The sequence below is a fragment of the Marasmius oreades genome, chromosome 1 (genome assembly GCF_018924745.1).
Source record: "Marasmius oreades isolate 03SP1 chromosome 1, whole genome shotgun sequence".
Classification (NCBI taxonomy): Eukaryota; Fungi; Basidiomycota; class Agaricomycetes; order Agaricales; family Marasmiaceae; genus Marasmius; species Marasmius oreades.
Window position 1 is genome coordinate 60,742 of NC_057323.1, and position 25,876 is coordinate 86,617.

General features: G+C 41.5%; 3 protein-coding genes across 4 annotated transcripts; 2 read left to right on the forward strand and 1 right to left on the reverse strand.

Annotated features, from left to right (window-relative positions):
• The first annotated feature begins 72 nt into the window (after window positions 1–72).
• E1B28_000019 (uncharacterized protein) lies at window positions 73–2,887 on the forward strand. Of its 2 annotated transcripts, XM_043145816.1 has the most exons (12): window positions 73–137; window positions 192–588; window positions 646–736; window positions 796–874; window positions 926–1,077; window positions 1,137–1,258; window positions 1,309–1,519; window positions 1,581–1,711; window positions 1,765–2,307; window positions 2,369–2,540; window positions 2,592–2,678; window positions 2,731–2,887. In XM_043145816.1, the coding sequence occupies exons 3-12, from the start codon at window positions 688–690 to the stop codon at window positions 2,832–2,834; spliced, it is 1,650 nt and encodes a 549-aa protein (XP_043014515.1). In that variant the 5' UTR covers window positions 73–137; window positions 192–588; window positions 646–687; the 3' UTR covers window positions 2,835–2,887. The 2 variants fall into 2 exon arrangements, with proteins under 2 accessions (XP_043014515.1, XP_043014514.1); XM_043145815.1 differs by having other exon boundaries at window positions 192–729.
• Window positions 2,888–3,045: 158 nt separating this feature from the next.
• Window positions 3,046–5,888, reverse strand: E1B28_000020 (uncharacterized protein; the record flags this gene model as incomplete). Its single annotated transcript, XM_043145817.1, has 13 exons — window positions 3,046–3,090; window positions 3,163–3,192; window positions 3,247–3,284; window positions 3,348–3,770; window positions 3,828–4,058; window positions 4,121–4,197; window positions 4,258–4,297; window positions 4,356–4,420; window positions 4,478–4,741; window positions 4,795–5,138; window positions 5,427–5,582; window positions 5,644–5,734; window positions 5,797–5,888. 13 exons carry the CDS (start codon window positions 5,886–5,888, stop codon window positions 3,046–3,048), a joined length of 1,896 nt encoding a protein of 631 aa, XP_043014516.1.
• A 16,417-nt stretch (window positions 5,889–22,305) lies between these two features.
• Window positions 22,306–22,843, forward strand: E1B28_000021 (uncharacterized protein; the record flags this gene model as incomplete). Its single annotated transcript, XM_043145818.1, has 3 exons — window positions 22,306–22,533; window positions 22,590–22,693; window positions 22,765–22,843. 3 exons carry the CDS (start codon window positions 22,306–22,308, stop codon window positions 22,841–22,843), a joined length of 411 nt encoding a protein of 136 aa, XP_043014517.1.
• Between the last annotated feature and the right edge of the window lie 3,033 nt (window positions 22,844–25,876).

Genomic DNA, 25,876 nt, shown 5'->3' on the forward strand with positions numbered 1-25,876 from the left:
GCGACTGACCCGAAATTTTCCCGAGCATCCCGAAAGCCGCGACCCTGAGTAACAGTCATGTGGTGTTGCTCGCTCCCATCCCCTCTCCTCAACCATCAACATTGCAATAAACCGAGACGAGAGATGTGCGAGAACAGGTTTGAGTGTAACCCTTCTGATATCTTTTCTCCTTACGCTCATCATTTTCTAAGGCTGCCCAAATTCAACTTACATAGGAGTCGTCCCTCCATATCACTGCCGAAGAAAACTGTTTCGGTTAGGATGTTCGCGATGGAGGAATGTTTCTCTAAACACTCCTGCAATCTGAACCCGTCCTTCGATTAGACACGCCTTCTTGCGCTCAGAACACGGTTCAAACTGAAGAGGGTTAATCTCCTAGATTTAGCCGCATGGCTGAAGGAGTTCGAGTCGAGACGCGATCAGTTTTTCTCTAGATCTGGGTTTGGGTCTGGAACGGGTTAAGGCGACCAAAACTGCGGGGGTTGGCGATTCGGATTGTGAAATTTGCTTCACGGGGCGGAAGAAAGCTCATGCTGAATTGTTAGGGTATACGGTAACGATAAGGGGCATGGGGGTTTCAAACGATAAGTCTCTGAATTCGATATTCCTCATCCGTAGTCAGACGGTTTCTTACCTCAACCTTAGGCTTCACCCGAAGGAGACTCAAAATTCGCAGAATAGCCGATAATGGGACGCCCCGTCAAGGGCGTGGGTGAGGCTGGAAGAAAGGTAAAATGTATGTTCCATGCGGTAATCCACAAGCTGACCCGACGACTCAAATACTTATCTTGACAGGGACGGGTAGGCGAGGAATGACGCAGGCCCGCTGCCTGATACATGATGTTCTCCCGGCAGGTACCTGGTATTCAAACATGTGAGCATTAAAATATTAGCCACCCGAAATATATAACCCGGGGAGCTCCAGCTTTTCAAAGACAATGGCACCCTTGATCCTACTTTCACTGCTACTCATAGCACCCCTCGGTGCTTACGCAGATCTACGGCAAGGGTTAATTGGCTCTAGGATCGAAGCATTATTCCCTGGGGATAGCCAGTACACCGAGTCTAGGCAAGCTTGTAGGTCTGGAATACTTTTCCGTAAATCTATCTTTTCAACGATGCTTTATCCAATCTAGTCAATCAACGATTCAACGTTCATCCCGCCGCTATCGTGTTCCCAACCTCAGCGCAGGACGTATCCCAAATTGTCAAAATCGGAGCCGCAAATAAATTACGCGTTGTGGCGCGTTCGGGAGGGGTACGTTATAATTCATGCCTTCAGTTTCCCCTCTTCTGAGTTACCTTTAGCACAGTTACGCCGCTAATGGTCTGGGAGGTCAAGATGGCGCTTTGGTTATCGACCTGAAGAAGATGAACAAGATAACTATCGACACGAACACGAATATTGCTCATGTGGAAGCAGGAAATAAGTTGGGGAGCGTTGCAGCGGCTTTAAATGCCGTAGGACGTGCCTTGCCTCATGGTTCTTGTACATACGTCGGCGTCGGCGGCCATGCGTGTACGTTTTTCTCCACCATTTACAGAGTGCATCTGACTCGATTCGGTACATCTCAAACTAGCCTTTGGCGGGTTTGGCTTCACATCGCGAATGTGGGGATTGATGACGGATACGATACGAGCAGCAAATGTCGTATTTGCCAATGGAACCTTGAGTCGCGTCTCCGAAAGTTCGCATCCCGATATCTTCTGGGTGCGTTTGTCGCTTTTGTGTTGTTGAAATCATTTACATTAACAGCTCTTTAGGCAGTTCGCGGAGCTGCACCTTCAATAGTCATCGTCACCTCCTTCGAATTTGAGACATTCCCAGAACCCAACTACGCTGTAATCTGGGGGTATGGTTGGGACCTTTCCGCCTCCGACGCCGCATCTGCTCTTAAAATCTTCCAAAACTTCTCTCTCACTTCAGACCTCCCGAGTCATCTTACCACCGACGTTAACCTTGGCCAAGGATCGCAGCGGGGCTTCGTCTCCTTCAGAGTATCTGGTGGATGGTATTCCTCTTCCTCAGACCAAGCCGAAAATGAGAAAGCGCTCAACGCTTCGTTAGCTCCGTTGCTTGAGAGTTTACCGCCACCTACTGGGGTATCTAGAGAAGGAAATGGGACTTACATTGATACTGTTATCATTTTGGCCAACAGCGATAAAGGGTTGGATACTAGCACTCCAGAAGGAAACGATACGTTCTATGCGAAATCGTTAATGACTCCGGAGGCAGAACCGATGAACGACGAGACTTGTTTGAGTTTCATGACGTACCTTGCTGAGGATGGGTACGATTCTGGTCTGGTTAGTTTTGTTTATTCGAGTGTTTTAGTGGCCAGAGATGACACTCTTCTTCTTCCTGTAGGGATGGTTCTTCCAAATTGGTGTTTATGGAGGTCGTAACTCCAAAATCAACGCCCTACCTGCAAACGCTACGTCATTTGTGCGTCGCGATACATTATTCACAATGCAATTCTACGCCTCTTCGCCAGGAAACATACCACCGTATCCTAACGAAGGATTTACCTTCTTGGACGGTAAGGTTCTGCCTCCCTAAACTCAACTCACAACGCTGATCTCCCCTGTAGGTGTTGTTAATAGTATCACGTCCGGGATGCCCGAAGCCTGGGATTATAGCGCCTATACAAATTATCTTGATAACAGGCTTGAGGATTGTATGTTCTTGATGTGTTCCCGTCACCTTCGCTAGTAAACTGTTCTTTTTAGGGCCGAAACTCTACTTTGGGTCGCACTATGCTCGTTTACAGAGGATCAAACAGGAAGTTGACCCTCGGAACGTTTTCAAGTTCCCGACCTCTATAAATTCTTGACTGTAATGTTAATGCTTAAGTTCTACTAGAGCAAATGGGACTCCTCCCCGCGGTATTGATACCCATAAGTGCACTCGCGGCCTTGAATTGTAGAATAGGTGTGTCATTGGGTCGATACAGGAAATTCTTTTACTACATCAACATATATACGGTACGGTTTCAAAAAGTCCGTCGTTCCACTTCAAGGATAGCCATCAGCCATGTCGATGGATCACCTTGAACCAGTCAGCTTCTCGTTTCTTGAGCGTAGATGATCCTTGAGAATGATGTCGGCGGCCTCAAGAAACACATCACCATTGAACATTTAGTGACGTTGGATGCAACTCACCTTTTCGGCAATCATGTATACCGAGGAAGACTGTCCGGGCAGGGTTTATATATAGGTTCGCGTGGTCGAGGAACTTACACTTACAGTATGCGCACTGACGGGAAACGGTATAATGGAAGCATCTACGTGGAGAAGTGAGTGGCACAATTCGGACAAGGTCAAAGTCACGATTATTATGGACCCACCAACCACTCGGAGGTTCCGAATCCCATAGACCCTCAAATCTGTTTCTACTACGCCTCCCATATCTCTCGGTAACATTGCCATCGTCCCAACGGGATGATTATCACCATTCACAACGCCTTTCAACCAGTCCTTGATATCTTCATCGCTTGTTTTATCATTCCCAGGTTCGAATTCGCCCTCGTAGATCGAATTGAGCGGGGGACTGCGTAGCATCCGACGTCCAAGTTTCATTCCAGCAACGTGGGCCGTGACATCCAATGGGTGGGACCAATAGGCTGGATCAACCACAGGACGGCTGAATGGGTTTGAGGAGTTGATATGAGAGCGGCCTCGGGAAAGAGGAGCGTATAGGATGATATTAAGCGATGTGAAGTTCCTCCGAGGACGTTGATCCAAAGCCGTTGGCCCGTTATAGGCTGGTCCTAATATGAATTCGTGGATGTCTCAGTGTTACGCTTAATTCGCAGCGGAAAGCCTACCGAGATTAATTTCCAAAGGTCCTTCTTTATCTGCAGCATAGAGGTCGAGTGCGATTTTATGCTGAGCCTCTATAGCTTTAGCTAGCATGGTATTTCCATTCGAGAATTCTCTAGCAAACTCGGTGAGGTTCGCTCTGGCTTTCTTCAGTGAGTCTTTCAGTTCAGAATCCGTGAAGATGAGAGATGGTGGAGTGATTGCAAGCGTTCTTTGTTGCAAGCCAGAGTACAAGCCTAATAAATAAGGTCGTTATCACAAGGGATAGGTCGGGTCATTAACGATCACAGCAGCTCACCGGTTCGATTCTTGAACCACAAATCGAGTTCTTGCTGGGCGAAAACCAGGTCTTGATCTAGGCGATCTCCAGTGATGCTACAAGAATGAATCGAACTAGTCAGCACCCGAGAGGAAACGGATGAGAGTGGTGCTAACGTAGCGTTGGTGAAAGCGGTGGCCCAGCTATGTAGATGATCTAGGTAAAATGTTAGCAGAAATCAACAATAGTCCGGCATACCGATAGGTTCACTCACCGGCCAGGTTCTCTCCCACCGTAGGGTGTTCCAATATGGGCTCTACCCCCGCCGCTTTGAGTATTCTGCAAGATTTCAAGGCGTCTGTACTAGAGATCTCTGTTAGTCAAAAGAGTACGCACGTAGAATTCCCTACTCCCGAGAGCTCAAAAACTTTCGGACTTCCAATAGCTCCCGCTGCAAGAATAACCTCGCCCTCAACATTGACTACCACCGGTTCAGTCTGATTCTGGAGAAAATATTCGACTCCCGAAGCTATTAGATCGGACGATCGATTCTTAGCAGATCCGGAAGACCAGATGATTCGCGACACAGTTGCGTTGGTGATCACTTTGAAGTTGGGCTTGTCTTTCACCGGCGTATAATACGCACACGCTGCAGAACATCTTGGTCCGACGATACAAATGAGTGAAGTGCCTCGTTGCCAGAGAGATCGTACCTCGTATTATTCAGGGCATCTATCGAGTTCGGAGCAACTGCTACAGCCTCTGGTTCCCCATTCTCCAGGTCCCGTGTCGCACGAAATCCCAAACCCAATATAGTTTTTGCCCACAGCTCCGATTGAGGGAAGAAGAAGTTTGGGAAGCCGACTTTAACACGTCCAACTTTATGATCCAAACCATGAAATTCGGGAAGGAACTTGGCTCCGTTCGAGGCCTGGAACTTATTCGGAGGTGTGAATAGTTCTGATTTCTTGAAAAATGGGAGAAGGGCGTCCCATGTCCAGGAAGAATCGTTATTCAGGGTTCCCCAAGCGTCGTATTGCTCCTTCTGACCGCGAGTCTGTCACGACGAGCAAACATCAAGTCAACATATTTTCAGGTTACTGTTGGATGAGACGGTTTACCCCAAACGAATCAAGAGTATAAATCACTCGTTAAGGTCACGCAAGTGCTGGAACTTGAAGAGTAGTTGTGGAATTTGAACGAGAGGTTTATACGGCTCACATACAAATCTCTCTCCTAAATTTCACATCTACACCTCCAGCACTCACCTTCCCCGATTGGTTTACACCCTTGATTCTCTTGGTGTAATTTTATATCGTCCGACACTACAGGACAGAGCACGCACGAATATCATGTTGTTGATAACTGTACTCCCTCCTAACGCTTTTCCTGCTCTTACATTGAGCGAACGATTGTTCAAATTGATTTGAGGCGCGGTAGTATAGCCCCAATTCAAGGTAGTGAATGCCTGACCGCTACCAAGCAGGCCGGGCACAAAAACCTGCCGAATAAGAAGTCATGATTGACCAACGACAGTGACTTTTGTATGCAATTAACGTTACCTCCGTGAGGTCCTCCGCATACGGACCTGCTTCGAGGACAAGAACTTGCACTTTTTCATTCTCGGCGAGACGACTAGCAACCGTCAAACCTCTGAGTTATGGAGCGTGTTAGTTGAGGTATAATTGCAAATCCGATACACCGAAGCATCTTACCCAGCTCCTCCACCGATAACCACAAAATCATAACCGAGGGAGGGTCGTGCAAGGCATGAAAGAAAGAGCACTGAAGATAGGGAGAGAATCATGGTCGCTTGGGAAGGAGCGATGCAACTTCACACTGAGGGCACCATCCGGCGAACACTTGTCCAGCCTATCAAACGTATCTGATATTTTTGGCAATGAACATGTGGGGTCTAAAATTCGACGATCATTCATGTTTGGAAATTTGAGTGAAGTCGTATGGCGAGATGCCCTTTTACAGGAACGTGTGAGCCAGGAATCAATTGAGATGAACGAAAAGTAGCGAAACATGCCTCACTGACTCATCGGCTGTTCTCTTCTCGTATATGAAGATTCGCTCAGCATGACCACCGAATACATCAGGGCCTTTCTCGACGGAGTGATTCTTCTCTCACACGTATTTGAATAGGGTGAGATTTCCATACACTTGACGGTATGATAGATACCGACAACCTCGTTAAGGAAGTAATTAACTAATGAACCGATGTTAGCAAAGGTAGTCCTTGAAGAAGGACCGTCAACCTCTCGGTATGACTGCAGCAGTCAGATAGCAGTATTCCCATTGAAAGTAGGCCCTAGTGTCACAGAAGTCCCCTTGAGTTAGTGGAAAGGTGGAAACACTCGTACACGACCAGCTGCAGAAGAAAGCAGGAAACTTGCGATTTTGATGCGGATATCTCCGACGGCTCCGCAGCTTCTTCTTGAAACTGTACAGTTATTAGTCATTGACAAAGAAAATGTGGATTCCGCTGTTCCCATTTCATAGAAGAAGCCATATTTTTCTGTCTCGCTAGACGAGGGTATAGCTAGAGCAGACTGAAGTCATAATAACCTTTGAAGGTGTAATAAATTCTGAAGGTCTCGCGTTCGATGCGCGGTACCCCCAGGGAACACATTGCATGAGTCCATGTAATACCATTATAATAATACCTTGTAAAAGAACATGCGCTTGTTATAATGTTGACCCATACAAATGCCATTACTGTCCTTTTCCTTACTCCCATTAATATTCCCTCAATTACCCCCCCTCTGGGCCCTCCATTAATAACCCTTTGGTTTTTTTGCCCCCCCCTGTTCCATTAATGTCTCCCCAGTTTCTCCTCCCATTAAATATCCTCATTAATAGCCCCTCAGATTTCAAAATGTGGCACCACTTATTCCGTCAATTATGATATTCAGTATGTTTTGCAATTTCCGACATATGCATACATGCCGTACCGTGACCATCATTCTTTACCATGTGAGTTGTATCAGCTGCATCCCACTACAGTATTCCTCAATTATTTTGATTCAGTCACTGCTAGCTGGTTTATTTTTTAATATGTCACGAATTTGTTACTAGTATCTGTATAATAATAGCTAAGTTTCTGAGTCCTTCTTTTGTATGATTTACGGCTCTTGTCGTGTCCTTGTCGCATCCTTTCACTTGTCTTTCACATCCGATTGTACACGGATGGAGACCAGCTGGGTTGAACATACACAACGAAAATAAATGAAAATTCGTAGGACACGTCAAATCTACTGTCCTGCTTAGTTATTTGAGATCCGATGTTTTGGAAACTGATTCTTCTATTATAAAAAATCCCAGCTTGTCTCTATTGATTTTGAAAAAATCAAACCATGCACACTAAAAGTGCACATTGCATTCGTGAGTTTATAACGGTATGTACCCCATCTCTCAAGCTGTTCAGTGTGTTCATCACTTATACCCGAGAATATATGAAAGACTGCTCTATTAGCAATGTATTGCCTATTTCCAGCTAGTGAGCATCATTTTGTGTCTTTCTGTGCTGAGGGAAGACACATAAGATATGTTTAAAATCTTCTGACATAACTTCTTGACAGTCAGCTCCATTTTTATTTATTTGTTCCTGTATAACCTATATATTATGAATAAGGTTCCACCCGGGTTGTAGGCAACGGGTTGGGGTCGCTGAGTGCAGACACCCAATTTTAAGACCCAAAGAAGGCCAGTATTGGCCTGGATACACTGGTTTCAATGTTTAGCATGCCAAAATAATAACCACAGGAACATCAAGCTCACCATGCTAGTAGTTGAATATTATTGTTATGCACTGTGAAGTAACATGCAGAAATTCTGACATATCAAAACATACCAGGGCCTGGGCCCAAGCTAAATATTTGGAGACGGTAACCAACTGGCACCACATGTGCGCGTGGCAACTGACATATAGGACATTAATGAAGGACCCAATAATGTTTGGGCACGAAGACATTAATAAAGTGGCATTAATGGAGGTTTTTCATGGATAAAAAAATTAAGTCCGTGACACTGTAAGCGCTGAGGCATTATAATAAAATGTATGGCCTTGTAGGCCCAAGAAAAACCCTTAATTTCATTATAACAGACTCAGCTTCTTTTACAAGATTCTACCATAATACTGTTACATGGTCTGTTGATTGCATTGTTTTGCTTACTACCCAAAAACATCATTTTGAACACAATGACTGTGACCTATGAAAAAAAGACATCTGCCGAAGAATGTGCCGCTCACGTGTATATTCAAATTATTTAATAATTTGCAGTTTCACGTGTGCAATTGTGTTACAAGTGACCATGGCTCAAACCTGCTCGCACAACCACCTCAATCTATCATTTATTCAAGGAACTGGTTCTGGTTCTAAATGGCAATGGCAAACTCCCTCCCTGCGACAATGTGGCTCTGGAGAGAGACTCAGTATTGATGGAGAGTAAGTCCTCCAACAGCTCAGCATGGACATAAAACAATGCGTAATTGGATTTTCGCATGAAAATGGCTAGTCTCAGATACCACAAGGTTGAAATTCTTCTGTCAGAAAACTTGTGAGTCGTATTTGATGCTTGCATCAGCTCCACAATTGACGACGACGCACTGAATGTCCTTTGAACTCAAGTACATCATTCCAGTGGCCGAAGTTTTCAGACGTTATGTATTTTGTGAGGGAAAAGGATTTTCAGCTGATTGATTTTGGTACAAGAAGTCAACCTGGCCATATGGTATGTATTGTTAATCTCCAGGGAGGCAAAGACTAATCTCTGGCGATATTGCTACAGGTACAGGCGAGCTGTACACCTTCCATTACCATCCCTCTCGAACCTGCTACTGAAACTGAGCCTTTGGTATCTGTCCTTGTCTTGATAGTACATAGTCCATTCTGTTAGCTTTACATAGACTTAAGATATCGATCTCCTGACCTAGCCCACGGGCCACATGTGCTGGAACAATTTCCAACGGCTGTTCTGCAGCGAGAGTGATAGATGGTTCAAATGTCGAAAAAATATGCCATTGCTCAAACATCTTGATGAATTCTGGCATTCCGAGGCACAGTCTCCATACCTCGTATTGACAGACAAGTTCAATGTAGAGATCATTCACAAGTACTCGCACGTAACCTTTCATGGAGCTTCTTCTCTCACTATCAGTGGTTAGTCTGCTCCCCTCAGTGACAAGTTGACCCTCCGTTGTGTAATTGGAGCCACATTAGACAAAGTCACTCCAGAGAAACCTCGCTACTATTCCAGAATACCCTTCTGTCCTGTGCAAGGTGCTCTCAATTACATAGACCCTTCACTGGATGACTCTCCGTGGCCTATTTCTAAACCAAATCTTATTCTAGACTCTTAGCTGACCTCAGCCAAGGACCCAAATGGCAATGAGTCCGTTTTGGCTTGTAGAGTTCGAAAATTGACCTTGTTCTAGATTGTGTGCAATGTACTGTAAAACATGTGCATTATGTTAATGATTATAGTGAATTTATTCTAATTTTTTTTACAATAACTCTTGTAACTTATATTAAAATTAAGCTTATTTTATACTATAGAAATTTCAGGATAATACCTAGAAGAATCAAAGTATACCACACATGGTTTATGTTAAAGTTATATAAAATTTACAGTAAGCCTTATTCAAAATTTATGCTAAAATATAAAGCAGATCAGATATAACATAAGTAAAGAGAAAATCCTAGCTTATTTATAGAATACTTATGCTAATATCTTCCCTCAGTATAATATTACTTTGAAGATAAAATAACTCATGTGCATTGTGCTAATATTTTCTCTCAGTATAATATTACTTTGAAGATAAAATAACTCATATACATTATACTATAGTTAATTAGACAAGATATAAAATAAGTTCAACATACTGTATTTGGATTATAGTAGTATTATGCTAAAGTATAAAAGTCTATTCAGACCACTCATTATGTTGTTAAAGAGTAAATCTAGTATAAATTCAATGTAAGTTCTATATGTTTTATTCTATTATCATGGTTAGAATAAATTGATAGTGTAATCAAAGATTATACACTGCACATATTATAGAAGAGTTATGCTAAGAGTTACTCAAGATGAGCATAAGCAAGCTATATAATGTTATACAAGTAGTATACAGATATGTACATCATACATACATGATATACAGGTTGTATGCAGATATGTATATGGTATGCAAGTCATATGTGGATATGTACATGATATGCAAGTAATATGCGGATATGCAAGTCATATGTGGATATATACATGATATACAAGTCATATGCAGATACATACATCATATACAAGGCATATGCAAATACACACATCATATGCAAGTAATATGCGGATACATATGTCATATGCAAGTAATATGTGGATATGTACATGATATGCAAGTTGTATGTGGATATGTATGCAGATGTCATATGTGGGCTTGTATGTAATATACAAATATGTAGACATTTACCTTACACACAAGTCATATGTAGGTATGTACATACTATGTGGATATTATATATATATCCACATACAACTTGTATATCATCTACATATGATGTACATATCCGCATATGTCTTGCATATTATTCACATACACATATCTCAATTACTATTCCATTTGTCCTCTCAGCCATGTCATTTACTGCCAATCAGTAAGGGTTATCCTCTCAATCACAAACCTGCTTCCTCAACAATACTTCTCCATTGAGCAATTGTCAAGCTCCCCTTGCCCATCCTTTGGATGATGTTCAATTTCTCTTCCATATAATGCTCAACCAATTTGTGGTACAACTTGAAATGGTCATCACCTTCTTATTCACTTGGAAGAATGAATCCCTGTATAAAGACTGTCAGGAGGATGACTGTCCATGCATATGCCAGGCATTGAGCCCTGATGCTAAGAATAGTATACGCCAATTTGCAAGACATAGTAGAAATGTGGTTACCATATTGTATTTCTTCCCAAATTTCACTGTGAACTGAACCCCATTGAACACTGTTGGGGTTATGCAAAGTGGGTCTACCATGTTTTCCCCCATCATCAAAACCAGAGGATGTTGAAAAAAATGTCCAAGGGGCACTAGGAGCAGTCCCACTGGAAGGAATTTGAAGGTGAGTGTTTTTTAACTTATTTCCCTCAAAATTTATGTGTTTCAGGTTTTTGATATGTTCTCTACACTTTATGGATGCATACAGAAATGTAGTGATGTTATACGGTTCTGGTTCGAGCTGGTTCTGTATGGTCGAACCAGTTTTGACATTGGTTCTGAACCGTGAAGAACTGGAACCAGAACTGGAGACTTGAGGATTTTGGAACCACGACTCAACCAGTTCAAACCAGTTCTTATCTGAAATTTGTTTAGATGTATAAATCGAGGACAAAGAAAAAGCATCAGAATTAATATATGAACAAATAGAGTGAAATTTGATATTGTTATATTTGGAATGATTTGACATTGAAAATCCTTCAGTGATCCACATTGAAGTCTGATTATCTGAACAAACAACAAATGGAGCAGGAAGTGGGCAATCAATTAAGGGATATCTGCATATTACTTGTATATGATGTATGTATCTGCATACGACTTGCATATGATGTACGTTAATGTGACTTTTGACATCTACACTACATTATGTCCATTTTAGCACATATTACAAGTGCTTTGGGACGATAGAGACATTGTATGAGAACTAGGGTAAGCCCGAGCTGCTATCTAAAGCTTATGGCTGCTAGTAGAGTATGCTAGTACAGCTAAGAAACAGCTAGAGAGCATCCCGTAGAGGTAGCCTGAAAACTGTAGGATGCTATGCGAGGGGTCACTATTCAAAGACCACTCTCTGTACACTACTATGCACTAGGAAATTAAGGGGATATTATATTGAGGCTTATGCTTCAGTACTGGACTTGTAGCTAAGAAGAACGAAGTCTAAATAGACTCCTGCAAAGAGAGCGAGTGCTCTCGAATGAAGACAGACTTAGAGAAAGGTGTGCTGAAGTGTTGAGTGCTAGCAGTTCAGGCAGGCCGACCAGATGCTATGGAAAGAAGTAAAAACATAACCAGAACCAGGAACGAGATGAAGTTAAGTGTGAGCAGTCGGCGAGGTATCCAAACATGTGCAAGTGATAGTGAGTTGGCTGTCTTCAGACAGGCTGGAGAGAGCTAGTGCTCTCAGATAGAATTGAGGATCAGACTACATGCGCTGAACCATATGAATTCTCGCTAAGAGAATATCTGGTGAATAGAGACCAGTGACATTAAGATCTAGACTCTTCCAGACCATGTGCAGATGCCCGGCAGAGAGGCTCTAGCGAGATAGGATGCATATGCTAACTATGTTAGTAAGCAAGACAACATCGCCTGCAGGAATCCAGCATGGGCAGCCACACCCAAAGATGATTTATAAGCTAGTGTACAAAAATGTATATATACTATGCCTGTATCCATAGTTAAGGCAAGCAAGTACTGCCAGTGTGTAGGAAAGTGACTGCCCGTGTATAGCCTCCAAATAGAGATTAGATTTGCCCTATTAAATCAGTGATTGGATAAGAGATTGGATAAGAGCGAGCAATTTCAGAGAACCAGTTCGGAGATATTCAGAGATATTCAGAGACAGACCAACAGAGGTCAAATTCAGAGAACAGTTTTCGTATCAAGATTCATAGTCCACAGAGGGCTCTTAGCTTTCCACTCTCCCATTCTAAGTCCACTGGACACAAAGTGAACCTACTACAACAACCACTAGCTGTTCAGTGCTTAGTACAGATAGCTATAACAAAGAGCTAGCTTTCCCTAGCTGGAGATATTACATATTTTCTGAGATAAGAGCATACCCTTTAACGAGCAATTCCACCCTTGCAATTCTTCTGGGGTGTTAGACTCTTCACAACTGGGATAGCTATATTAGTTGAGGATTGATTGATTTGTTAGTGCTAGCTATAACATTGATAGGTTGGTTTGTTCTTGAGGATAGAGGTTGATATATCATTCCCAGTGCCCATTAACATATCTGTATATTACTTGCATATGACATACATATCTGCATGTGACTTGTATATCATGTACATATCCATATATGACTTGTATATCATGTACATATCCATATATGACTTGCGTATGATGTATATATTCATGTAGGTGAAGATCGGTACTGGAGGTGAACATATCGGAGTATTGTATATGTCCATGAAGACATTCAGAGGTGGTAATGCAAGAAAACACACCAAGCAAATAGATCAACAAATCTATTGCTCTTAGTATTCTCTAAAAGTGAGGTTCGAAAGTTCAGCTTGTCGAAGGTTACGCCTTCTTTGAACTCTCAAGATGGAGACAAAACTAACTCTGATATTGAAGTCTGGTTCAAGATAGTAGAATTCTCTACTACCAATCTGTTTTTATTTATATATTTATGAATCTAACAGTCTGAAGCCTACTTTGGCTTATGAAACGTGAACAATCTGTTATGGCGCAAGTGCCTAGAGTCCCCAAGTAGACTATACAAAATACCAAATACCAAATCTGACAAAAGCCCCCAAGTGGACTTAACCAAATTCCAAATTCCAAATGTCCCCAAGTGGACAGTTTCCAAATAAAACTGACAAGCCAAACCACTCAGAGTCAACCAAATCTGTGTTCTGACCAAAACCAACACACCCTGACAGAGTCAGGGCAAATAGAGTTCCTGCTTAATCATACAATTTGGGCAGTACTAACTAAAGAATCCTAGCTTTTACAGGGCTCCTTATATACTGCTCGAGAACTAGAAAATATGAAAAGTAAATAATAAACAGATTTTCTACAGAATCTCTGATTTCAGATGAGAAAAGAATTGGAATAGACATTGAACTTCCTTCTTTGGCCATTTCTCCTTTGATTTTGAGTATAATGTTCTTCTTCCCTCAGTCTTCTCAGTCTTCTCAGTTTCTACCATGTGCAATTCTTGTAGGTCCAAACCCCTCTTTCTTCCAGTCTGAAGTCATATGCATGGTCTGCATATTCGATTGCTCCCTTCCATTCCACATCTTTCTGTTGCTATGATCAACTGAATCTCATAAACAAATTAGTATAATATCCCTTGATTACCCAAAACATGTTACTGAAGGCAGAGAGGCCAATGAACATAGAAGGTTTGGAAATAGCTGTCTTCTTGAAGTCCTACAGGTTTCAGATTACTCTTCTTGAAGACCTCTTTCTATTCAATTTCCTTCAAACAGAGGTCTAGGGTTTTGACTATCAGATCAGGCTACCTCTAGTCCTCTTATTTCCACTAAATATTATCTGTTCTTCTTTCTTAAAAGCAAAAATTGAAGTCTTTTAGAGTATTGCACAAAACAGGTGCAACAGTGGAGATTTGCATATGTGGCCCATTTAGCTGTAAGTGTGTAATTGGGGACATCACTTGTTGATCCCATACCAGGACATTCTTAGATGTAAGTGGATCAATCTTCTTTATCTTGGCTATCACATTCAAGACCGAAGAAGGAGATACACGTTGCACTCGGTAATGAGGATGTGATTGGACTGATAATGGAGGTATATGTCTGGGAGCAGTTGGAATAGAGCTGAACAGATTAAAAGTGCTAAACGGAACTGGCATCATGTCCTTGATCTTCCTGGCTGTTTCATGTCCAGTGTTCAAACCAGGATCAGCTTTGGAAGTGTCTACAAAATGTACGGTACAAGAAAGAGAATGAGAAGATGGAAAATGTGAAGCATGTTGTTGATGGTTTCAAAATGGATTGTAGCTAGAGACAGATGGAAGAGTTGTGTTGTTGACAAATGGGTTTTTAGACCAGAAAACAAGTTCAGATGCAGATGTAGGAAGATGGTGAGGAGAATTATAAATATGTAGTACAGGAAGCAGAGCAGAATGAGAAGGCAATAAAGTAGTTGGAGGAAAAGTATGTTCAAACATGTTCAGTCAGTTGCAGTAATCATCAAAAGCAGAGAGGTTCAGATGGTATATAATATCAGAAGAGGTATGATCTAAAGAAGTCACAGTCATTGGCATTGGAAAATTATTGGTAGAGGGAAATGTTGAAGAATGAGTATTAAATGAAGCTGATCCAGTGATGTGGTCATTCCATATGCCAGTAGGATCTGATGCAGAGGAGTGCAAGTGATGAAACAAATGGTTTTGCGGCTGATCATTAATGATCGAGCAAATGGGCACTGATTGTGGTGTCATGAAGTGCTGTGTATGATGATTTTCGTGATCTGGAGATAATGGTCTTGTAATGTCTGTTGGGTGTAGTTGATTGTAATCAAAAAAGGCCATGATTGGAGATTCAAGTGATATCGCCGTTGATTGGAAAAGACGACCACAAGGGTGGTGATTCTGTGTCTGTGTATGCACAACTAGTTCCAAAACAAACAATCTTCAAAATATAGGAAGGCCCATAACCTGTAGGTGAAGATCAATTTGAACCTGAGCATAACGATACAACATGAGTATAAGCTCCTCAACCAGACACAATAATAGTGAAAGGATGAGGAGAATAACACGAGGAAAGATGACTAAAAAGGGTGACTGTGACAATCAGGTCACCATGTATCAACAATTTGCATATAACCTGCATATCCGCATATTACTTGCATATGGTGTATGTATTCGCATATCACTTGCATATTCACATATTATCTGCATATGATGTACATATCTGTATACTACTTGTATAACATTATATAGCTTGCTTATGCTCATCTTGAGTAACTCTTAGCATAACTCTTCTATAATATGTGCAGTGTATAATCTTTGATTACACTATCAATTTATTCTAACCATGATAATAGAATAAAACATATAGAACTTACATTGAATTTATACTAGATTTACTCTTTAACAACATAATGAGTGGTCTGAATAGACTTTTATACTTTAGCATAATACTACTATAATCCAAATACAGTATGTTGAACTTATTTTATATCTTGTCTAATTAACTATAGTATAATGTATATGAGTTATTTTATCTTCAAAGTAATATTATACTGAGAGAAAATATTAGCACAATGCACATGAGTTATTTTATCTTCAAAGTAATATTATACTGAGGGAAGATATTAGCATAAGTATTCTATAAATAAGCTAGGATTTTCTCTTTACTTATGTTATATCTGATCTGCTTTATATTTTAGCATAAATTTTGAATAAGGCTTACTGTAAATTTTATATAACTTTAACATAAACCATGTGTGGTATACTTTGATTCTTCTAGGTATTATCCTGAAATTTCTATAGTATAAAATAAGCTTAATTTTAATATAAGTTACAAGAGTTATTGTAAAAAAAATTAGAATAAATTCACTATAATCATTAACATAATGCACATGTTTTACAGTACATTGCACACAATGACGGGTTGCAGCATTTACAATTTAATACTACAGTTAGATAGGGTTAGAATAGTTTTCTGACAGTATTTTATTAGACTTACAATAGTATTGTGTTAGGAGTCATGCACATTCACAGACTCGCTAATGGGCAAAGTATACCACTCAAGAGTCAACCTAATATCAGAGCTATGGAAGTAGCACCAACACCAAATCAACCCAAAAACTAGTAAACCTCCGTGTAAAGTCTATCAATAACTCTACACACCAGGAAAGATTGCAAGGGTGGACTGCTTGGCAAAGGTTATGCACAAGATCACAGTCTCAATATCGTATGAAGGTCATATGAAGGTCTTATAAAATCAATGTGCAACTGCAAGTGTAAAACACCACAGCTACAGGGTTCAAAGGGTTTGTATGAAGCTCTGTTTAATGTCCAGTGGACAGAGTGGGACTGTGAATGTCGTCTACAGTAAGACTAATTCGAACAATTGGAGACTATTGCCCTTGATGGACCACAAAATGGTAATCAAGACCTCAGTGGCCTACAGACAGATAGTTCTCAAGTTTGACCTTGATGGTCTCATATGTTCAAATCAAATCTTATCATTTCCCTGCACAAAGACAGGGCAAATCTCTCTATTGGGTGTCAAGAGCAGTTACTCATAGGCAACTCACTCAGGACTTTCCTATGCATGGGTAGTACTTTTTTATCTACGGGTACATGAGCTGCTTTTATACTGCTTCTACACTAGCTTGGTAATCCTATCAGTACTTGTCTCATCTCTAAAAATAATGCACCATAGCTACGAATCCATGCAAAGTCTTATCACTAGGGACCACTACATGTGCAGAATCTTGTCTATGGAGCTTTTCCATATTCAAATCATATATTTTGGACCAGTCTGGACTGTTCTTCATTCTTGTTTCAACATGTAGAATGGACCTACATAGGCGTACCATATGGTATTTCCTGCCTACAGACCTTATCCTGCATTTCGACGTTATCAAATCATATGGACTTTGTGTGTCCAAGTAGTTCCAGCATATGGATCCAGAGTTCTGAACTGCCATAGCACATGAACAGCGCAGACCCTGAGATCTGTTGTTCATCCTTGCCTGGTTCCTAGGTACTCTATCTGTGATCTGGGATCTGTATCATGTCTTTTTGTCTTTTCCTCAGATCGGGACTTGATCTATGGTCAAATCCAATTTCTCCTAGTCTGTGTGGTCTTATGTCCGATTTCTTGTCAACTAAATCCCCCATTGAAGTAGGTACTCCTAGTATGAAGGTCTTTTGACTCCATTAAGTTCTGCTATGAACAGTTCTGTGAAGACTACAAGTCTTCTAATAGTACAATCCCTTGATATGCCAGTGCATAGTAGAATGTAGAGAGTAGAACTCAGTGAATTACCACTTAAGTCCTCTGCTCATAGTGTTCTACAGGTTTCGAACAGTCATACAGTTTTCTGACATGATCTACGGTTCTCTCTAACTGCTCTGGCTGCGCCTACGGCACATTCTACTAGTGGCACTAGCTTTAACTAGCAATTCAGGCTCACACTAGTTCTCAATACGATGAATATCGCTCCATAGCACTGTTTAAAGTGCAAAAAGAACCTTGTAGCATAGTCAACTAAGTCGCATTATTGCTATGACTATCAGGACAAAATGGGGATTAGAGGCAAAATGTATCTGGTTAGAGTATCTACTTGTACAGCAGGTTGGTCAATGTTAATGGTGATCTTTTGCAAAGCAAAGGTGATTGAATGGTGTCTTTGTGTCAGGAGGGTGAACTGCTGTCACGAATCGAATCAGTCATGATGCAATGTGTATCAATCACCTCTCACATCACGCTCACATGTCCATGTTGTTACGTCAATACCACACGTCCTGCCTCATTCTAAAAAGGTCACCCGCCATAACTTTTCTTTCGAATATTCTAAATTACACTCAAATTGTCCTAGTACGACTATCCACTCCATGGATAATACCCCATGACCATGACACATAACCTGTTTTTGTGATTTCGGCACTTCCAGTTAGAAAAACCCACCAACTATTTAATATAGCATACTATATTGGTCCCAAAGCTTCTGCAGGAATATTCGTTAGCATACAACCTTGTGTCATGTGCCTAGTCAGCTGCTTTACCTACTATATTAATATAATATATAGAATATTCCATAGAACCCTTTATTTTGTATAAAGGCAGCTCGAGCTGTCTCAACTCGATAGCCTTATTATTTTTTATCCCCCTGTATTCTGTACTCTCTCTCTGCAATAGTAGTGTTTTCTCTACCTTGCTACTCATTTTTCATGTGCCTCAAGCTTTTCCCTCAGCCCCGCAAGCTCATAGCAAACCCCAGCATACTTTCTAAGTCTTTGAATATATTTTATATCTCTGTACTTAGTCCCTCATAATCTTTGTGACCTCAGAATGGTTCTATTAGTTCCAATCAAATTCTAATACATTCTATTCACTTGTAAGTGTTTTTAGCAGTCATTTTGCTTCTCAATTCCCTTAGTGTTGTGTCAGTTCATACCTCGCTTGCTGCGTAAGACTTAAAATCTCACCTCGTTGAGTGCATTGGTTCTAGAGTGACTCGTTTGTTTCAACCACCTATGCATATGCCAGGCCTCGAGCCCTGATGCTGAGGATAGCATGTGCCTAAAACAACCCAACCCCCAACATAGGGCATACTCCGAGGGGTACCAACCCCCGATACTCCGACCTACTACGAGATCGTACTCCAGACTAATGCTAGTGAACCATCCTATGAGCCTATCAGCAATAGAGGATGACAAGAGCTGGCGACCAAGGAGAATGGATAATGATAATGTCCGATATTGTGAATATCTGTGAACCATGTGGTGAACCGTACGATGAACCATACTCCTATAATGAGAGTAAACCTCCAGCAATGAGAGCGTCCTGTGACAAGGACCGTATCCTCAGGAGCTGGTACTCCAATGACGACGAGAGTATACGATAGATGGTACCCAACATACACCAATGTAGGGTACCACATACCTAATCCATGCATACCCCATCCCATACTCTAACACAAGAGAAGGGACTCTAGGACGAGTCCAGACCACAACTGGATGGTGAGTCCCCTAATAAAGGCAACCTGGACGACATAGAGTGACAGAGTGAATGGGGCAGAGGCAGAAGGCAAAGATAGGAAAGGATAGAGGATTAGGACAGAGAAGTGACAAAAGGACAAAGGAGGACAAAGGAGATCAAATTCTAGGGAACTATCTACTACTAAGTACTCCTTATATACCTATCTAATAGAAAGGGTTGTACTCCTATACTGATGACCCCTTCTCTAAGATTAGGAGTACTCTCCTATAAATTGACCCATTTCACATGATATTTCCCTTGATCGTATGCCAAGTCCAACTGCAGTTGACTCTATAGGCAGAAAAGTTGGTGGTAGGTGTTGAGGATTGGCCGAATGTTGTTGGCTGCGGTCGCTCCGGCATCGCCGTCCATCCCGAGATAGACGTATTTCATATTCCATATTTCCTTATATAGTACTAGTTATGTACGAATATGAGGAGCCTTTCCTTCTTTTCCCCCGTCGTCTCCCTCTGTCGATGCCGTCCCTTCTACAGTAGGTGCTACCCCTGGTTCAGTTCATGACACTTTGAAGAGGGTTGATGATTGTAACAAGGTTACGAGGTTGTAAATGAGGTTGTTCACACAGTGAGTGGGCTTGTAAGGTTGATATTGTATATTCAGTAGTAAAAATAAGAAGTAAGAGTTCAGAAGATAGGTAACTTGGGGGGAAAAGGGTACAAAAAATATCTAGGCTGAGGTTTTGAGAGGAAACCTGAGGGGTTTTATACTCTACAGTTATGTAAATAAGTACAAAGAAATAAAGATGAGATGTATGCTCGGCACAAGTATTATTTGAAGGAATTTAGTAATGAAAAGCTGCTGGGATGAGGTGTACACTCAGAAAAGGGGTTTTCTTGGGAAAATTAGTAAAAGAGTCCTCGGGGAATGAGGGGTACTCAGCATGGGGTACTCAGCGAGGCTGTACAGGCTGTGTGTATGGCGGAATTGAGTAGAGTTTGTTGGTAGAAAATTATAGGGGACTGTCCATTGGTTAGTATGTTTCAGTGGGCCAGAAAAGTGAATGGTTCATAACATATTGCAATCTAGACTGACTCAATAAAACTACTAGTATGAGTTTTGCGAGTTAAAATACTGTTGTAATATAATTACTGCTAATGAAAATCCAATGGAACAGTCACGAAATCTGATGTAAGAGTGGTGGAACTTGATACTATTGTAGGAGTAAGTCGTTTTACTCCCAATTTGTGGTAAGGTGCTCAATGAGTTATGGACTTCGTAAGGTAATACAGTTGTAGCAACAAGTTGTGGTCGTCATAACTGTCCGGGTATGGATTTCCATTTTTGAATCCAGACTTCAGACCATAATTACTTCTGTTTTATGGCAGGCCAGTGTCACTGCGATATTTTTGGTGATGACTTGGTTGATACTGTAAAGACAATGTGGTGGCCAAATCTTTCCACAATCCTTTTCCCCTGCCTCCATCGTCTCGATGTGTCTCTGAAGCTTTCTGCCCTACTCCTCCACTTCTGTCCTCAATAATCTACTACCATGATGGCTTTATGACGACTTTTTGGCACTTTCTGCACACAGGCCCCCACAGAATATAAAAGGCTGAACAACTCAACCTCTTCCCATCCGTCCTTTTCCCCTCAACCACCACCATCTCTCGTACATCAATGTTCCCTACTGCCATCTCCTCATGTGGTTCAAGCTTAGCCTGTGTCACTCTGGTCTTCCTGTAGGTATGTCCTCTGCCCACACTTTCTTGATAGGTGTTCTATTATTAATAACACTGTCAGATGGTGGATTCAAATTGCTTAACAATTGTCAGAGTGTGGTTGAACTGAGGTGTGTGCTCTCCACTTTCGTAAATGTCCCCTTGTTGAGAAGTGGTGTTGTTCTCTATTAAGCTCGCCAACATTTGTTCAATGCACATATATATCATCTTATCTATTTGATGCCTCCTCCTTTTATTCAACTGCCCTGGTCGACATCCTCCCTCTATGTACCCCCATCTTGCACATATCTCTTCCAGAAGCACCTCCTGCAACAGCATTCCTATCATCCTCAAGACTTCATTCAATTTCATGGCAGTAAGTTATCCATGATCATTCAACTATAGCTATACTAACATGTTCACTTTTTAGGTGTTGTCTGTTGTTGTGTGCATCATTGTATACTGCGATATGTAATAGACTCCAAGGTCACTTGACTATGTAGAAGTTTGTGTACGCTTGCATGTATTGTGTACATACATCAATAAGTCTTTGTTCAATTCCCTTTTTGGCCTAGAGGTGACTCGAGTTGGTAACAATATTATGGCTCAAATAATTTGCTCTCCCAGTTGTATGCCTGAAAAGCCACTGCCATCCTTACAATCTGGTTTGAACCAGACTACTCATTTTAAACCCCACAATGTGACACCATGCTCTACAATTCGTAGCAACCCCTGCAATCTGCCACGACTCTCCTGACCCACTGTGAATTCTGAAACTCATTCTATGTTCTGCAACCCACTCCGAACCACTACAAATGATTGAAATCCACCTGAAAAGTTGCAACAAAATAGAGGGTTTGTGGCAGTCTCACAACAGTGTCATGACTGTATCATGAGACTGTTATGAACCCCCAACATTAGATAACAATGGGCAGCTTAGGCCTGCCTGTTATACTGGATCGTGAACGCTGTAATGGCATTACAGCATATCTGGAATTTTGCTGACGGGGCACAATAAAATTTCCCCAGTAGTTTTTGATCGCTTAAAGTGGACATCTGCAGATGAAAAGGAGACCTCGAAAATGAGGAATGCAGTATGCCTGAAGATGTTTGATGAAGCCCTTCTTCCTGCACCTGGCTACGAAGCATTCAAGGGTGATCATGATATCTTTTTCAACCCCATACGTCCCAATGAACGACTCCTCAATCTCAATTTCACTGATGACATGATGCATCGGGAATATGCTGTTTCCAACAGGCTCGAATATTTGCAGGGCACGCTGTTACCTCATGCATATGGTTTTCATGAGGTATGTAGTTTCCCTTCAGGGGTTCTCTTGGATTTGTTAAGCCTGTTACTTCACAGTCTCTAGGTGACCCTCCCCACTGGAAGAATGGTCAACAGATTCATCATGGAGATTGCTATTGGGCATTCTCTAAATTCACTTCCTTTAAAAACATGGCCAGAGAGTGCGCAGACACAATTGGTGAGACCTCTCCTGCTCGCTCACAACATTGTCTTGATTTTTCATCACCTTTAGGTTCACTGTTTGCATCAAGGGAATTCTGTGCTACGTTATGGCAGAGTTGATCAAGGTGATTGGCACCTCGACCAAATGATACTCAGGCCGGTGCTGCAAGCAGAGGCGTCTGAGGACATATTTGATTTCGATATTGTGTTTATCAATTTTGCGTTCACGTACTTTCATCAAGGAATCGTACGAGGCCTTCGGATAGCTGAAATTTTACTCCGGGACATCATCTCAAACTTTTGTTAATATTTTCTGAGGCTATCCTGTGTTCCCTTGTAGATGATAACTGGCCTCAATTCAATGATTTCGAGCGCTGATCTACATTGTACAGGTTATGAGCCATTGATTTTTCAATCAGACCCAGTTTATACATGAATGATTTTGTGGGAACAAGGGGTCTGTATACTTTTTCAATCTGTATTGTGATCGTTCCAAGATAAGATTCAGTCCATGAGATTATCAGAAAATGATCATCTCTCTGCCTCAACTTTCTTTTCCCACCTTTATTGCGACTCTTGCAGAGTGTATCTCCCAGATTGACAAATTTAACTTTGGACCTACCTACTGTACAGTTATTAGTCGTCAAGAAAGGAGTGTGTGTGAGCAACAGTTGTTTGTTCCCACTTTTGGTATAATATACAACTCATAACTTGTAGATATGGCCCATCAGTAAACATACAGTGCTGGCTTGTCCAGTTTTTTTCGGCTTTTTCTCCACCAAAAATATGGAAAAGCCGACAAGCCGCAATCTATAGATGTCCCTTTTGGGACAAGTCGGTTCTGAGTGTGCATGTGCAAATAGAAGTAAGTAGAATTACAGCTTTCCTTATCTATATATAGTTAAAAATGTAACAAAAAGTGTCTTGTGACTTGCCTGCCATCAAAAAGTCGAAAAAAGCCTAAAAAAGGCAAAAAGCATTTTGTCATTTTGCTAATGGGGGGTACTATTTTTGGCTCTGTGTCTCAAATGGGGTAGGTGTTTCAAATTTGCCCTTTACTACTTCTTCTAGGGTTGATTTTGGCTCAGACTTTGACGGAATGGATAGTGGACAGTGTTAATATTTTAGATGTCAAGATTCCCTTACAAAATTAGTGGTTTTTGTGGTAATAACCTTGTAGTTTTCCATCACACTCAGTGTTAGAAGTCAATGTTGAGCTATTTGAAGAACAGACAGCCAACTGACTGGCTTCAAAAATTGGAAGAATCATTTTCCATGTTATTTCATCTCAACCGTCAAAAAGCGAGGTGAGAAGGACGGATCACTGCGCAGTATGAACAAAAGTTTTTGACCGAGTTGACATCTTGTGACCATCGGCCAAGCAGAGTTTTAACACTGTGCAACAAATACAATACTGTACTATTCTGGGTAGGGATATGCAACACATCTGAGATCCATTTACACACACCACATACTGTCTTAAAAATTTGACCAGAACAGTGTATTAGTGCTCAAATTGTTAACCTGAATTTAGCTGAATTTTAGGAGACTTGTACAAAGTCTCGGAGAGTGTCCGAGGGTGGAATGAGAAGTGCAAAACTTTTTGTCGCGTATTGTCACGTCCAGCAAGACATTGACAGGACATTCTGCACAGCCAAGCCTTGCTGTCGCCTACCAGTCGATTGGGGACTTTTGGGACTTGTTTTGCCTATTTTACACTACCTTTCACTCCCCCGTCTCTACAAACTTGTATTTAGCCTTATCAGTGTTGTTTACATCTTGCTATGTCTTGATATTTCTACTCTACAACAAGAATTACACTGTTCCTGGCTTGTCACGCCATGATCACCACAGACACTTCACTGTATTTTAATTGTCTTGTTGGATCCTGGGTATTCTGGTGGCCACAATTGTACATACAAGCTCGTATGTACTCTAAGAAGCTTGTAAAAAAACTTTGAGCCCACAAAATGACGGGAACACTCTGATTTATGATATGTTACATATCCCGGTGCTTTACACATCAAAACCCAAAATAGTACAGTATGGACACAAGACGGTCATGTGCTTGCACCGGTCAGACTTTGAATTTCCTATGATGGCCAAGGGGCGGTGACTCGCTTAGGTGGGAAATTTTTTTGAAATACCCAACTTTTGCTGAGCCTGTCACCGGCACACTTCTCCCACACTCAAAAGTGAGTATTTTATTTCAATTCACTGGATGCAAATAGTTGAGATGCTATTCTAACAGTCAATTGAAGCTGAAGACAAAATTTAGACAGGAACTTGATGTCCGAGGTGCATCACGTCGAATTTTGAAACTGATGTAAGCCTTCATTCTGAAAGTCCCATGTTCAATCCGTGGTACCCCCATAGGGAAACAGATTGCAGTGTTTTGCTTACTACCCAAAACATCATTTTGAACGCCCCTTCTGATACTAACGTTGCCTGACAGGAGTATGATTACATGGCAAACATGTTGAATTTCCTAGACTGAAGATGATCGCGCGACTCTTTACTGCACTTAAGTGTTGGACAGTCGATTCTCAGGAGATCCTCAGTAATCAATGGCAGCAGCCTGGCATCAACCTGACATAGACATAGTTACATATATTCATGATTTACCTATATTACAAACAAGTTGAACAAGTTGCATAGTAAGGCCCTGTTCAGTAAAAATAAGCTGCAGCTTATTCGCAGCTTATTCTCAGCTTATTGTGCGCAGCTTATTGTGACGGAAATGTTACTAAATAGTGACTCAATGTGACCAGCTTACACAATCGTTGAATGACTCATCGCAACGCTCTTCCGCGGGACTTTCCGAAATCAAGAGAGGTTGTGGGAATCCTGGCAGGTCGGCTTGACACTGGCGGCACTTGGACGGCAAGGTCACGGCACCAACCAAGAACGCGACGGTGTGGCTTTAACCGTCGCCTCGTAGATTATAATGTCAGTATTGTCAGTATTGTCACCAAAACCACCTGAGCAGGCCAACAACAAGATGTATGCTGTAACATGGGGTCCGAAAAGGATTACAGAGTCGGGCTGAGAGAAGGGCATCTACCATGATGCCTTGAATTTTGATGTTTGTGTCTCGCCGCCGCCTGGCAAGTCATCTTTTCCTTGATACCATGTGCCAATGATATTTATTCATGTTTACATTACGGTCACTCGGACCTAGC